The 17,210-nt window shown below is 36.9% G+C and overlaps 1 protein-coding gene across 1 annotated transcript; it reads right to left on the bottom strand.

Annotated features, from left to right (window-relative positions):
• Positions 1 to 10,887: 10,887 nt before the first annotated feature.
• On the bottom strand, positions 10,888 to 11,474 carry LOC110868547 (uncharacterized proline-rich protein). Its single transcript, XM_022117741.2, has 2 exons — positions 11,303 to 11,474; positions 10,888 to 11,208 (listed from the first exon to the last, which is right to left on the bottom strand). Exons 1-2 carry the CDS (start codon positions 11,397 to 11,399, stop codon positions 11,030 to 11,032), a joined length of 276 nt encoding a protein of 91 aa, XP_021973433.1. The 5' UTR covers positions 11,400 to 11,474; the 3' UTR covers positions 10,888 to 11,029.
• Between the last annotated feature and the right edge of the window lie 5,736 nt (positions 11,475 to 17,210).

Genomic DNA, 17,210 nt, shown 5'->3' on the forward strand with positions numbered 1-17,210 from the left:
CATCGTATAAAATAAATAATAGAAACACATGTTTGATCAAAATTTGGATGGTTCCAAAACGGAACTTTGACTAACCAAAGTGGTCGAAAAGTCTTTTGAATTTGAGGAGCATGCTTTGGCCTAATAAGTAAAATACTCTCGCCGACAAGTCGGTTAACGGTATTTACCCTTCCGGTTACTACATGTCCCAAATCAATCGAAATTTCGAGACTTGGCGGGATTTAACAAAAATATCAAGGAGTGGAACTAGTCGCCAAGGTGCGGGTTTCACCCCTAACTTGACGATTTCGTATCCTAAGTGTGGTTGGTACTCGTCGGGTCAAAATTTAATTTCAACACTTTGACGAGGGTCCACTAGAGTTTGAAATTCGAATTTCTCCATCAAGGTGAGGATTTCACTCCTAACTTGGTGGTGAATTCCGTGTAAAAAGAAAAGTAGAAGGATTGAGAGTCATTCACCAAATTGTGGGTTTCACGCCTATTTTGGGTGAACTCGTCTCGTTTGTGTAATATGTGTGTTTGTGGATTTAAAATAGTCGAGTAAAATGTATGAGGAATAGTGTATGTCGAAGATTAAATAAACAAGTATAAACACGTCAAGTATGGCTCATAAAGAATGACATATTAAAACAAATATTAACACATAATAAAACATGTATTAACACATAAGAATAGTATGTCAAGTATTAACACACAAGCGACATATATGTTTAAAAAAAAATCAAAGCGAATAAATGAGAAGCGAGTAAAGTAGTTTCAAGCAATACACAAGAATAAAGCTCTAAAACTATAGACTAGGTTAAAGCATTCCTACTTTCCCTAATTCCCTATAGTTATGGCTCTGATACCAATCTATCACACCCCAACCAATGGCGGAAACATCGGGATGAGACGAAGTGTGAAGATTGCTCGAGACATCATAACACTATTTGTGACAATAATTTAATAATCCAAGTTTCATTTCATAACTTCAACTAGTCAACATTACAAGAAATTCCAAATACAACAAGTTTAACCAATACAACATGATAACATAACAAAATTTGATACAACATATTCAACCCTAACGTCTATATGTGTATCTAGGCATCAACGCTACTTCTTTTATAGCATCATCATCAACCTGTAACATGTTTAAAATACAATTCAATGCAAAAGCAAAGGCGAGTATACAAGTTTGGTACGTACATAGCATAAGATAAAAAGTGTGAACAATTCCTCATGGCAAGCATATGATTCAAGATAAACATTAAATATGGCATGTGTCTAACATATCAAACCAAGAAAACGCAATATGCTCAAGACATAACCTCAAGTTTACGGGCGGGTCGTTAATCCTATAGCGCTACATATGTCAAGGTTTGGCTCGTACGAAGTTAATGATAAGTTCAACACATAAGAATAACCCAAGTTTAAAGTATCAAGTCATCACGTATACAAGCATGTTATAGGAACGTTCATGTGTTTAACAAAGTGTTCATGTGTAAGTTTTTCAATAGGTAAACATGTTACACCCCAAAAGTGGTAAAAGTAAAAAAAGGGGGAAGTACGAGTATACTCACAAAATTGCACATGCTTTCCGATTATCCATGAGTGACGAGTTGTTAGAGAATAAGGATTTATTGGCAAGGTTTCTTGATATTTAGGAAGTGGTGAGATTCGGGATTTGGAAATTAAAGTATCAAAAGTATGTATACGAAAATAATATCTAGTTCTAAGAGCTCGTTTATGACACCATATTAAGTGGTTTCATGGGTCCCAATTTGCCCATTGGAATCATAACAAATAACTTAGAATCTTAGATATGTTAGCATAGGTTCATGACGAATAATCATAACTTGATTACCATCACAAATTCAGCCATGTTTTATATAATTATATGTATATTTATAAGGTAATAATATGACCTAAACTATGTCCAATCAAAGAATGTCATGTAGTATCATGTATTGTCAAGCATGGAGGTTGAAAACCTCATTATAAGATTCACCACTACACACACCATCATGAAGATGGTGGGAGGGTCATGAATAACAATAAAGTAAATCTAATCTAATCAAGTCATAAAAGTGTTCAAATGAAGGAGTGGAACTTAGTTTGGAAGGCCAAAGCCTCCATTTGTTCACACTTCACAAGTCACAAGTTCATCATATAGAAGATGATGACTTGTGCTTGTTTTCATCATTCAATTATCAAGTTTAAACAGAAATTAAATGGGTGTTTGAACCCAAAACTTTGATGGAAATCCCCTAAACACAAACCCACAAGCATGGACTAAGTTGTGAGCTTGGTGGGAACAAGATTCCACTAAGTTTTCTATCAAAACGTGATCATAAAAAGAAATAAAAACGAGCAGAATTTTATGTGTACTTTGGACCTCAAAAATGGTGAGGTTTCACCTTAGTTTGCCCAAGCAAACTTGCGAAAACCTTCCTAGAGGTTATCCAAGTGTTAAGAAGAAAGACACAAGAAGAAAATAGATGATGAAGTGAGTTAGAACTCACTTTGAATCCCTTAAACTTTCTGCTCAAAGCTGAATATTTTTGAGTGAAATAGAGTCTATTTTGAGAGTATTTAGAAGGTTTGTAAAGTGGAAAAATGAATGGAGGAAGTGTTTCTTATATAGGGAGGAATTAGGGTTAGGTTGGTTGGTATTAATTATAAGTTGGTGGGAGTTTAACCACAATAAATAAAGGAAATGGAGCCAAAGAAAATCACCCAATAACTGGCCAGCTTGCGGCCGCACATGATTCTGTTTATTACATATGTATTTATTTTTTTTTGTTATGAAATGGTAGTTGGCACATTAACTTGTATAACAATCTAGAAGTGAATTATAAAAAAAACAATAACTAATGGCAAGTGGATGGCAGGCCTTGGACATGGTGTAGCCGAACACCTGCCTTCCCATTTGGCAACACTATGTTTGATTTTAATTTTTTCTTTTATACTCACTACGGAATAAAATTAGTAACGTATAAAGAAATTGTTTTCATACTTGCCATATAGGAAGTTAAATAGAATATCTCAAAATTAGTATATTATTGTACTATTTAAAGATTTTTTTTTCTAATTCTTAGCAATTTAACTAAAGATAGCAAAAGAATGTCTGATAATGTGGTTATTTTTATCTACAAATGTCAAGTAAAATGCTTTATAAAATTTAAATATATTGATATAAATCATGACAACCAAACAAATATCGTTTGTTATCGTACCACTATGGTAACAAATAGTTACGATATCGACTAAATGCTCACCCCAACGCGCGTGGATATTTACTAGTTATTAATAAATGGTGCAGTAATTTACTAATCATAAGAATCTAGTTTATGTATTAATGTCTACACTTATGAAATGAATAAAGAAAATGCCAAAGATCAAAAGGGTGTGGCCAATTATGGGTACTTGCTGGCGTGAAGGGATTAGCTTATTATATATATATATTTTTTTCCTTTTTTTTTAACTAACATACTATAATGTATAGTATAATGTTTATTATTTAATATCAATATGTAACTAAGTAATTTATTAAGCATATAAGTATAGTAAGATTTAATTTACATGAAATTAAGTAGTAAGTTGGCATAAAATAAAAGTATAGGTTGTGTGTTGTGAACGTATAATCAAGTGTTTGTATGTAATTAGCGTCTAAAGTCATGTATTTCTTTACGAAAAGCACGAATATGTATCGAATGAATGTATGAATCAAATGTCTAAATAGATTTAAATGTACAAGCATGATTAAATAAATGAGGTATAATTTGTACAAGATATTAAATTTTATTACAATCGAAGTTACGAATTACGAAAATGGAAGCGAAATACGAATACGATACGGATGTAAGTTCCCAAAAATAAGTAAATGAATAATCGTTCTAATTAAAGTAAGTTTCAAAACGCGAGGCGTTACACAGGTACTTTTCTCGTGAATAATATATTTGCAAGAGTACTTTTCGATTCAGGCGCTGATAAATCCTTTGTAGACCAAAAATTTTGCAAATTGCTGAACATGCCTATCAAAACCCTAAATGTGAAATACGAGGTAGAGCTAGCAGACGACACTGTAGAAACCGTCTCCACTATATTAGAGGGATGTATGATATCCATTAAGAACCATTCCTTTCCTCTATCTCTACTTCCCTTTAATCTAGCTGGTTTTGACATCGTTCTGGGCATGGACTGGTTGTCACACAACCAGGCCCAGATTGTCTGCAATAGAAAACAAGTTGTGCTAAAGACCCCAACTGGTGAATCGCTCACCATTCGAGGGGATACGCAGTATGGATTGCCCGAGAACGTATCTATGCTCAAAGCTTCAAGATGCTTAAAGAGAGGCTGTGTCATCTATATGGCACAAGTGATTATCGAAGAACCCAAACCAAAGATAGAGGACATTCCTGTCATTTCGGAGTATCCAAAAGTTTTCCCCGAAGACCTACCTGGGTTGCCACCAGATAGGCAAGTGGAATTCAGAATAGATATCATCCCTGGAGCAGCTCCCATTGCTAGAACACCCTACAGGCTAGCACCGACTGAAATGAAGGAATTGAGGACCCAGCTGGATGAACTGTTAGCAAAAGGTTTCATTAAACCGAGTTCATCTCCCTGGGGAGCACCTGTCCTGTTTGTGAAGAAAAAGGACGGATCGATGCGTCTGTGCATCGATTATCGTGAACTTAATAAAGTCACGATAAAGAATAGATACCCATTGCCAAGGATCGACGATTTGTTCGATCAATTGCAAGGGGCTAGCTATTTCTCGAAGATCGACTTAAGGTCGGGCTACCATCAGCTGAAGGTCAGAGATGAAGACGTGCATAAAACAGCATTTAGGACTCGCTACGGTCACTACGAGTTCCTAGTGATGCCTTTTGGGCTCACAAATGCACCGGCTGCGTTCATGGATCTCATGAATCGCGTCTGTAAGCCGTACTTGGACAAATTTGTCATCGTATTCATCGACGACATTCTTATCTATTCAAGGAATTAAGCCGACCATGAGAAACACCTACGATGTATTCTCGAATTGCTGCATCGCGAGAAACTTTATGCCAAATTCTCTAAATGTGAATTTTGGCTACGAGAAGTCCAATTTCTTGGACACGTCGTAAGTGAGAGTGGTATCCAGGTGGATCCCGTTAAGGTAGAGGCGGTCATGAATTGGCAAGAGCCAAAGACGCCCACAGAGATCCGTAGTTTCCTGGGATTGGCATGATACTACAGGAGATTCATTGAGAATTTCTCAAGGATTGCTGCGCCCTTAACTTCTCTAACCAAGAAGAAGGAAAAATTTAATTGGGGCCCTAAGCAGCAAGAATCCTTTGATATTTTGAAACAAAGGCTGAGCAACGCCCCTGTGTTGACGCTATCAGAAGGTACCGAAGAGTTCGTGGTTTACTGCGACGCGTCACACACTGGTATGGGGTGTGTGCTCATGCAAAAAGGCAAGGTGATTGCCTATGCTTCAAGACAGTTGAAGGTGCACGAAAAGAATTACACCACCCATGACTTGGAGCCGGGTGCCGTTGTATTCGCACTAAAACTGTGGAGGCATTATCTATATGGAATCAAATTTGTGATCTATTCAGATCACAAAAGCCTTCAACATTTGTTTAATCAGAAGGAGCTAAACATGAGGCAACGCCGTTGGATGGAGACCTTGAATGATTATTATTGTGAGATCAGGTACCATCCCGGCAAGGCGAATGTAGTCGCTGATGCCCTGAGCCGGAAAAAAAGGATGAAACCCATCCGAATCAATGCTAGGAGAATGGAAGTAAAGAATAACTTGATTGAAAAGATATTAGCTGCACAGCGAGAGGCTGTGTTGGAAGCTAATTATCATAAGGAAAAGTTAGGAGTAACTGAGGAGCAATTAACTCTTCATAAGGATGGACTTTTGAGATTGAATGGACGGATATGGGTTCCTATTTATGGAGGACTACGAGATGTTATCCTCCAGGAAGCCCATAGTTCCAAATATTCTGTCCATCCTGGAACAGACAAAATGTATCAGGATTTAAAGGCAAACTATTGGTGGATAGGCTTGAAAAAGTCTGTAGCCGTCTATGTAGCCAAATGCTTAACTTGTGCGCAAGTCAAGGCTGAGCATCAAAAGCCATCTGGCTTGCTACAGCAGCCTGAACTTCCTGAATGGAAATGGGAATGCGTAACTATGGATTTTATCACCAAGTTACCAAAAACGAGCAAAGGAAACGGCACAATATGGGTTATAGTCGATCGACTAACTAAGTCAGCTCATTTCTTACCCATTAAGGAGACTTATAACTCCGACACTTTAGCCCAGCTGTATGTTGATAAGATTGTGGCCTTACATGGCATACCTGTATCTATTATCTCTGATAGGGATACTAGGTATACGTCACATTTCTGGAAGAGATTCCAACAATCTTTGGGCACACGTTTGAACTTCAGTACGGCTTACCATCCTCAGACAGACGGTCAGAGTGAGCGTACTATTCAAACGTTAGAAGACATGCTGCGGGCATGTGCTATCGATTTAGGTGGTAGTTGGGATAAGAACCTACCCCTAATCGAATTCTCCTACAACAATAGCTACCATACCAGCATAAAGGCTGCGCCTTTCGAGGCATTATACGGTAGGAAGTGTAGATCGCCTGTTTGTTGGGCGGAAGTGGGAGAGGTCCAATTATCAGGACCAGAGATAGTTTTCGAGACAACGGACAAGATTGTCCAGATTCGGGAACGTCTCAAAGTTGCCCGTGATAGGCAGAAAAGTTACGCTGATCCGAAGCGTAAGGATTTTCACTTTGAGGTAGGTGAAAAAGTGTTACTAAAGGTATCACCCTGGAAGGGGGTGATGCGTTTCGGTAAGAAGGGTAAACTGAGCCCGCGATACATAGGACCTTTTGAGGTTATCGAACGGGTCGGGTCAGTTGCCTATAAATTGAACTTACCAGAAGAGCTCAATGGAATTCATAATGTGTTCCACATCTTCAATCTAAAGAAGTGTTTCGCTGATGAATCATTAGTGATCCCACACACAGATGTGCATATAGATGAGAGCTTGAAGTTTGTGGAGAAGCCTTTGTCGATTGAAGACCGACAGGTGAAAAAGCTCCGAAGAAAACATGTGCCAATAGTTAAGGTTAAATGGGATGCCCGGAGAGGTCCCGAATTCACGTGGGAAGTTGAATCCACGATGAAAGAGAAATATCCCTATTTGTTTGAGTAAATCTCGGGTCGAGATTTATTTTAAGGGGGTGAGGATGTAACACCTCGAAATTTTGTGTCCAATAATGTATTGACACGTGTCTTAAGTTTACACGTGGCATTTAATATTTAATAAAGGACTAATGTTGACAAACCTTGAAAGTGTGTAAATTCGAGGGTTATAAATGTCAAACAAGGGTAAGTATACTGTATAGTAACCCTAAACGATGCTCGTACTTTCAAACGAATAAATCATGGATCGTACGGAAACGAAACGCGGAAGAAAGTGAGAGATTACAAGTTGCGGGGGTTAACTGTGTCAACATGGTTAATTGTACCTCTGAGTGACCCTTTGACGTACCCGAGGCTTTGTAACAGTAAAATACGCTCACTAGAATATACTGTATAAATTTCGCGAAGTTCCGTTTTAAAACGAGAAAGTAATGATCAAATTCGTACGAGAAGGGTTAAAAGCGTCAACAATGAAAGTTAAGGCTTCCCGAATAATTAACAAGATAATCGGGGACTTAACAGTGCGGGTAAATAACACGAGGCCCTTAGTTGTAAATAATTGAGGGCCAAATCGCAAAGTTACCCCTTCAAACCCGAAAGGTCAGGTTATTAATTACCAAAGATTTCGTTATTAATTACCAGATTCTAGTCATGATTACAAAAGATTTAAAAAACCTGAAAAACCAACCTCTCGCGGGCCGCGTAAAGGTTTGGGTTAAGTTGAGGCGGGCCGCGAGCCTCCTGGTTGAACGCGTCTGATTTTAAACTTCAGGCGGCCCGCGTAAAAAGTGCATGGTTCTTCCATGCGGGCCGCGTGAGACGCCCAGATGCAGAATGTTTGGACAGACTTGCCTTTTGAGCTAGTGAACGACCAAATGAGCAATAAGTGAAGCATGGGTGCCCTCTACTTGCCTCCTAGCATCAAGGGCCACCTGCCCATCATCCATACTCACTTGTAGACTGATGTGTGATGATCTAGAGGCCTTTCATGCACTATAAATAAGCATGCTTGGTTCACAACTAAATCACACTTCAAAACACACCTTCTGCTCATTTCTCAAGCTCCCAAGCTTTCTTCTAACATTCCCAAGTCGTGCACAAGTCTCTGTAAGTATGCCAAACCCTCTATGGCCTTGTTTTTGCTTAGTTTAGCCTAAAAGTCAATCCGTCGTAACTAACGATTGACTTTGCGATAAATCACGAATGGTTCAGTGAATTGTCGAATCAAAAGTAGTTATGTGTTGGTATTTATGTGGGTAATAAACCTCTAAAAGGGTTCCCCCTGATCACCACTCTAACTATGTCAAATGTCGAGTCAAACGTGCACTTAAAAAGTCAACAGAAAGTCATTTTGCAATTTTGTACATAATCTCTAATGTATATGCTATGAAACCTGTTTTGATGATCATAAAACATGATATTAAGTATATAAACTTGTCTAAGCTCGTTTGATTCGGCCATTTGCTATATTGACCCGGTTCGGAGCCGAATGTCGCAAAAGTTTGACTTTTGCTTTGACTTCAGTTCTGACCCGTTTTAGTGCAATGTAGATATGCCTTAGGACTCTCTTAGGACCAGGTCACGTGATGGTATCACCCTCTGTGACCGGTTCGTTGTTTGTCCGAGTCTTTTACGCATTTCCGTTAATTACTTAAAAGTTGACCGTAACGCCCTTTTTAAAATAAAACGAGTATTTTGGACACGTGAAGGGACCATAACATTGCTTACTAAAATCTAAGCATGTCCCTAAAGTTTCACGCCAATCCGAGGTCTAGAATGGGAGTTATGCTAAATAGCGCATTTATAAGAAACTTTAGTAATAAACGGCGCAATTAGCATAACGCCTACCTAAACCAAGATTTTGTCACCAAAACTTTTACCCACTGTAGTAAAATAATATTTTGGGATTTTTAAAGATTTTTAATTAATTTTAACCTGCTCATAACCTGCGGTTATGGCTACGGTTCGGTAAATACCGAATATGCCCTTTTCGGCCAAAACTTGAGTTCTACAAGGTCTTTTGACCCGATTCCAGTTGCTACTGATTTTAATTAATAAATAAAGTATCTCACACTTATTAAACTGATCGGGAAACTCAGGTTTCCTGTAGAACTCAGAAATCCCTTTAAAAGTCTTTAAAATGACCGGAAAACCCCTACGGGGCGTATAATGAACTAAAACTCGTTACGGGCATTATGGAAGGTATCCTACTGATACCACAACCTCTTTAAAGTATATTGACTTAGGAAAACAATGTAGGACTCCTACGGTTACCCGTTGCGCCTATTGCGCGCACGGCTCGGCATATGTAACTAGTTTACATAAATTAGCCGATACGGGTCAAACCATATCATTTTGACCCCAAAATCTAGAGTGTGAATATTAAACCCATATAAAACAAGTCTCCGAACTTGTTGGGTCAGAATCACATCCCATTCTCGGTTTTCGCCTTTCACGCGATTAAATCGTATCTATCCCTCGAAACTAACCGGTCTAGGCTACGGCTAATATAAAGACCTGTTAGGATTCTAATAGGTTATTTTAAAACCTTCGTTCCAGAATAAGGAGCCCCAGTAAAAGATATCTGTGATTTAACTGATAAAGGACAATACTTGCAAAGGTAAATACTTTTAACTTATTTTCCCTTATACGGGCTTGGGTTACGGTATATAAAATACCGCTTGATTGAGCATCAAATCTTCCATCGCTTAGGTGGTTAATTGAATAATTTGATCGGATCATTTAAACAGTCTTGTTACTTAAAAGCCTTTGGGGGGTTAATGACCATGTCCCGGATATCCTTGGCATCATTCGAAGAAATGGCCACGACCTTGACAGTCGGTTGTAGGCGTACACCCGGTATTATGTCTATACTATTAAAAGACGTAGCCGATGGTTTACCCACCTCGGTTTTACGCAATGTGGTGTGTCTATTGAACTTTAACCCGGACAGGATCCGGGCTACTGAACGCATAGAAGGAACATGTAATTCGTTCACAAGATTATAATTTTAAATAATTCTCCCAAGTTATAAAAGAATTTGTGCCTCGTGCATTCAAATCAATTTTAATAAACATGTTTACAAAAGTGTCGGTTGAATGTATTTACCAGTGTAAACTGACGTATTTTCCCAAAAAGATTAAGTGCAGGTACTACACGTAATCGGCTGGCAATAGCTCCTTAGCATCTTAAGAAGTCTCGCAAGCTTGATGTCTTATCTGTTGAACAATATTTTTGTTTATTTTGATCCCTCATGTGGATACTATTCAACTACTTGTGATACATTTGATATTACAGTAAATGGTTGAATCATATTTATCTTTATGCTTCCGCTGTGCATTCATATATTGTGGTTTGACTATATTGTTGCCAACTACGTCACGGTAATCCCCCACCGGGCCCACCGGTGATACACGTGGAAATCGGGGTGTGACAGGTTACACTGAATTAGACTAGATACGTCAAAACATGCATTTTGATATAATTAACGCATCATATAACGTTTGTATTAATCCACTTGATGTTTGCAACGGGCCCGCGGCGCATCCTCCATGGGTCATATTACTAGTTTAATTCAAATAAGAATATTTATGGAAAAAATTGAAAATTAAGAACATTTATGATTCTTTTGATAGCAAATGTTATATTATTTGAGTTTTTAAAGAAGATGTAGATTGATTATTGAATTTATCATGATTCAAAACAAGCATAGATTTATTGGCTAGGATCTTACAATAATATTTCTACTTTTACATTAAAAAATAAACACAACAACATTCAAATACATGGAAATTTCAATATTGTTCAAAGTTCATTTGTACTAAGGTGCCGATGATGGTGGTGGCGGTGGAGGTGGACATGGCGTTGGTGTATGTGATGGTGGTGGAGGCGGGGATGGCGTTGGCTTTGGCTTCGGACTTGGATTTACACTTATCTTCGGGGGCGGTGGCGCTGATGAAATCCTTCTAAGCATTCTATTTCTACCGGAAAATGCATTTCCTACACGTAAATTCTTAATCAATATATTTTCTCAACCACCATTGCGATTGGATCTAAACATCGACAGAAACACCAAAATTAAACATAAATTTACCTTGGTCATATGAAGAATCTGCTTGCAAAACATTATGAATGATCAGAATAAACGCAAGCAATAGAGCAACTCCTCTTGCTTCAAAAGTCTTCTTCATAGTGGTAGGTATATTAATTTCTTCGAATGGTCCTTCTATAGGAAATAAATTACTATCTAGGCAGCCACACAACCCTACAAGTATTAATGCAAGATTGATATATATCAAATGCATTGTTGTGTATATATATATATATGGTAATATTTTAATAGGATATAAACTAGGGTACTTCTTGTTCATTATTGAAGAATAACACCGACAACTAATAACGAGATCAATGTTTGGTGGAGAAATGTTTGGCCTACTGTAGTCGGGCTCGGGTCACACCATCATGCGGCCTTTGATGTCAAGAAGAAGCGTCGAAGAGGCCGCTCCTTCCATCAATTATCGAAAACCAGATAGGTCAGATCTGTGTTGTTTGATGATGAAGTAGGTCATTTAGGAGTTATAAAAACAGTTTAAAAGTTAAAACCAATGTAGGTAGTTATTACAACTTATCTTTTTTTAACACAACAATATATGTAAAGAAAAATTTATTCGTTGGGCTCAAATAAATATTCCGGTGGGCCTTGAAATGAATTTACTAATTACTAAGAATGTTGTTGACTTTGTTCTAACGATCAAAAATAAGAATTAATTAATTATACAGATTGGACATGCGATTTGGTCGTGTTGTATTTTTAATGTATACATTTTCTGTCACACCCCGAAATATCAGAGCTTGGCGTGACTGGACCGGTATCTTCATTGCACAGCGGAAGCAAAAAGCTAAAACTTCTAAACAGTGAACGCCTGCTAGGTACTCGAATTCCCATGGGTTCTCCTATTCCAACCGTTCCTTAGGTTTAAAAAATGCAACCTGAGAAAGAACATGCGAAAAAGTCAACATAAAGTTGAGCAAGCTTATAGTTTGTTTTGAAAAGATTTAAAATAAATCTTTTTGATAACCGGTTTCAAAGTTGTTGAGAAAATATAGTAAAATTATTTTCTTGGCATGATATATGAAAAACTATGAGTCTAGCCCACAATAGTCTTTGTGCATTTTGCACGAGAGAGGATGGGCCGAGCCCAAAAGAGTATTTGTAAGCAGGACCAACACATCCTCTTACTTGTACATAAGTTGAAAACATTATCAAAGTTTGTAAATACATGTATTATGAGTTTGCGTCAAATGAATGTTAAAAACATTTGATAGTTATAGTGTTGTAAGTTGGTATGTAAAGCGTCTATGAAAATGTTGATCATTAATGTTTCGCGAGGACATTAATATATGCGACGACATAGGAGGTACTCAACCCGCGTAGGCAATTTAAGTGTCGAACTCTCGACGCTGGATACAACAGCACTCTAAGTGGTCACCCATGGACCGTGAGTGGGGCTCGCCCGTACCCATTAGATCTAACCTTTGTTCCTTGGTCCTCAAAAGGATTAATGGCACCTCAGTTACAGCCTATGCTCACATGATCTAAGAGTTCATTCCATAACTTAATCATACCTAAGTTTGACATGTATTTCCCCTCCGAAAGTTGTAAACCGAAACGTTGAAAGAAAAGGGGGACATGATCTCTCTGAGTTGTCTCGTTTTTCGTACGTAGAACAACCCAGTCCCGTTGTAGTAACTAGGACATTCTCGTCACTAGTCATGAAAATCATGCACGTTTGCGAAAATACGCGTTTGTTTTGTAAACCGGTATGTTTAGTATAAACCTTTCGTAAACCTTTCGAGTTCGTTGAAATTCGTTTGCAATATGATTTATAAATATGTGTTTTCGTTCATCGAAATAGTGTTTTCTTTTGCAAAAACTTGCATGTCTTTCCACCCCCGAAAACATTTATAAAATGTAAAACCGTAAAAAAAGTGGGGGTTATGAACTCACCAATTGCGTTCCATGCGTATGCTAGCAAACCAAATGTCCAAAATAATTCCCGACCTACACGTGTCCTAATTCAATAAGACACTAGGTTTATGTACGTGTCTACCCGACAAGTCGTTCACCAAACTTGTTTAGACAACGAGATGTTAACCTTTTTAAATAAAAGTGTTTAATTCTTACGACGTGTTGGTGGGTGGTTATCTGAGAATTCCCAAGTATTTATATATATTACAACAAATATATATATAGTGGAATAGATACTCCTTGTAATTATGCTAGTATATTTAAGACCGTTTTTTTTTTGTAAAATATATAATTATAATTCACCAAAAGTATATATAACCTTCACTAACTTGACTTAAATGTCATTTGACTTATAGAAATATATAAATATATATTTCTCCTCATGAAAGAACCAAATTTGTCTACGTAGGTTATATTAAGGGTGTTGGTTCTAATAACACACTTTAGGATCATCTATATATATATATATATATATATATATATATATATATATATACACATGTATGTGCCCAGATAAAAAAAAAATATTTGACAAAAGCCATATGCTACTCCTTTGAAACAACTTGATGTCCATGTGTATATATCCACAAAGATGTGTGTATCTAGAACCGCAAGTTTACGAACATTTTACAAGTGAGTAATAATTAAATATAGCATCAAATCTTGGATTATCTTCATATGTATATATACACAAAAAAAAAACTTATATACGTTGGTTATAACAAGTGTGAATATGTTTTGTGATATGTATATGGACAAAGACTTGAGTTATTAATTCCAAAGATTAACATGTATACGTTTATACATGTATGAAAATAGCAAGATATAATCCTTTTAGTTTAACTTTTAGATTATAAACATATAATATAGACAAAGTTAGGTTCATATCATATAAAATCACAAAACAAAACCTCTTACAACACATATACATATCCACGACCACCCTTCACATACATATACACTTCATATTTTCATTTTTAACAAGGGTTTTCTTTGAAATAAAATAGATTAACATCTCCTTGGTGAACTAATACTTGTAGGAATAAACATCTAACAAGATTTATAACCAAGTGAGTTTAAGTTCTTACCAAGCTTAGAAACTCCTTAAAAATGATGGATAGAAGCCTTGTAAGTTAAGGTGTAGCTCCAAAATCCTCCTAAACCTTCTAACACCTTAACTTATATATAATTTTAGTGTGGTTTATAAGGGATTTGTGAGATTCTAAAGTATAAAAGAAATAAGGTTTGGGTGGGGGGTTTGGCCTCCGACAGGAAGAGGGAGAAAAAGAGTTTGGTGTTGTGTGTGTATTTTTTTTCTTATGAATGAAAGACCCCTTTTTTAAAAAAATTCTTACAAGGACCTTACAATACAATCATGCTACCACCTTACTTCCATGCACAATTTCTTCCAAGACTAAACAAAAAAAGTCAAGGGGAATGGGAGGGCATGTGACCGTAAGGGGAGTGATTGGGGTTGGTGATTTGGTTTGACAATTTGGATACTTGAAATGATGGTAATTTTAGATATTTTGGTCATTAGGGAAGTTGGAAGGATTAGGACCCTAAATTGGGTATTAGTCCCTAATCATCACTAACTAGTTCACTAGCATCGATTAGTTAGTGATTTGGTGCCATACTATTATTATTTTGGCTAGTTATTCGTCTAACTAACGGAAGTTTATAAAATAAAACCGGGGTTTGTCATATAATTATTCGTATTATATCTTTTATCCCCTAACATACCATACATTAACCAATGTCACTTATTGATTATCTTTTAGAGTTCGCTTGGTGAAAAGCGCTTTTAGAACAATTAATTTTTGTCAAAATTAATTTATAAGCGATACGAACCAAAAGTATGATATTCAATATCCGCATTATGTTTTCATTTATTTTTCACACCGAACATATACTAGTGCCATAATTTTAATGTTCTAGGCACATTGGACCGTAAGTCGTAAATAGACGTGTTCGTTCGATTAGTGGTGTTAAATCGCGTAAAACGGGTCGTTTCGTCGTTTCATGTCGTTTTGTGATCCGTTTTCAACTACAGATAATAAAATTTGAAAACAAAGTTAAATATATCATAATATTTCAGTTTTTAAGTTAATACGCGTGTCCGGTGCTTCCGTTTCGTTGCCGGTGCGTTCCTGTAGTCGTGTTTTTTTCGTTCACGTTTGCGTGTTGTGACATTCGAGAGCGTCGTAAATTTCGCAAAACAAAATCCATAGGTTTAAATTATACGTATAAAATTCGTATTTGTTGGCGTGGTCAGTATTTCGTATGGCACCAGTTCGTTATCGTTTCTCATTACGCAGTTCCTCCGCAGATCATCATTCGCGTACTGTAAAGTCGAGTAGGCGTTCCTAGGCATTCCAATACGCTAATTAAGTTAATTTGTGCTTTAAACACTAATTATTATCGCCTTGAACGTTTGTTAATCTCGTAATTAGAAACCGTTAATTACCGGTTATTACATTTCACAAGCGAAAAACACTTAAGTAGACTATCATCATAAAGTTATACACGGGTGTAACAACTAGGATATTACAATAATAATATTCATACTTTTACATTAAACAACGGCATTCAAATACAAATATTGATGAGCTTTGGTTACACTTCAAAGGGTCATCTGGACTAAGCCGCTGATGGTGTTGATGGTGGTGGAGGTGGAGGTGGGGATCGCTTTGGTGACCTTTGCTGCGGATTTCCTCTTATTTTTGGGGGCGGCGGCGCTGATGAAACCCTTCTAAGCAGTCTATTTCTACCGGAAAATGCATTTCCTACAAGTAAATTCTTAATCAATATATATTTTCTCAGCCACCATTGCGATTTGATTTAAACATGGATGGGAACAACAAAATTAAACTTAAATCTACCTTGATCATGTGCAGAATCTGCATGCAAAACATTATGAATGATCAGATTAATTATCACAAGCATTAAAGCAACTCCTCTTGGGTCAAAAGTCTTCTTCATAGCTCTAATCCTTTGCTTTGATTTTTTTTTTTTGGGTGGGCCTTATATATGGTGTACTATTATTAGTAACCATCTTCAACGTCAACTGTTTTAATACTCTCGCCAACTTCTCTATTTTGAATTCTCGTAATTATTGTTCAATACGCGTAAAGATTGACTATCTTTGATAAATTTGACTTGATTTATATTTAAGTTATATTATAAACCTATGTATTTCATAGGTTGAGTATTAAATTTTAAAAATATATATATAAAAATCATAAATTTGTATATAACAGTTATGAGTTATGTTTGAGGTTCATTGGGGAACACTAAAAAAGTGGGAAAAGTGGGGAACCGACTCAAATAAACTCTGATTGGACTCATTCCAGCGGCGTTGGAACCGGCTCGTCGAACCCTAACTAGGATCTCTTAACCCTAAACCCTAAATCATAACCCCTAAACCCTAAATATATTAGGGTTTGGCTTTTAGGGTTTAGCTTTAGTATTTAGCTTTAGGGTTTAGGGTTTAGCTTTAGGGTTAAGTTTTAAGGTTTAGCTTTAGGTTTAGCCTTTAGGGTTTAGCTTTTAGTGTTTATAGTTTAGATTTTACGATTTAGCTTAAGTTTTAGCCTTATTTTTTAGCTTTAGGGTTTAGAGTTTAGGAGTTATGATTTAGGGTTTAGCAGTGGCGGATCTAGGATTCCGACCAAGCGGTAACGTTTTATAAATAGGCGGTAACGAAATCAAAAAAACGTCAAATTTTTCCAAAATTTATACTAAAAACGTCAAAAATTTTCCGACCAAGCGGTAGCGGAGGCTACCCCTTGTTCCTCTTTACATCCGCCCCTGGGGTTTAGGGTTAAGAGATCCTAGTTAGAGTTCGACGAGCTGGTTCCAACGCCGCTGGAATGAGTCCAATCGGAGTTCGTTTGAGTCGGTTCCCCGCTGTTCCCCACTTTTTTAGTGTTCCGCAATGAATCAGTTATCAATCAAAAAATTTGTTACATAA

The sequence above is a fragment of the Helianthus annuus genome, chromosome 12, assembly GCF_002127325.2.
Source record: "Helianthus annuus cultivar XRQ/B chromosome 12, HanXRQr2.0-SUNRISE, whole genome shotgun sequence".
In the NCBI taxonomy this organism is placed as follows: Eukaryota; Viridiplantae; Streptophyta; class Magnoliopsida; order Asterales; family Asteraceae; genus Helianthus; species Helianthus annuus.

Excerpts from the sequence above, each read along its gene's own strand:
- LOC110868547 (XM_022117741.2), bottom strand. The coding sequence starts at position 11,399 with ATGAAGAAGACTTTTGAAGCAAGAGGAGTTGCTCTATTGCTTGCGTTT. Across the intron at positions 11,209-11,302 it reads AGATTCTTCATATGACCAAG|GAAATGCATTTTCCGGTAGA; the intron begins GTAAATTTATGT and ends ATTTACGTGTAG.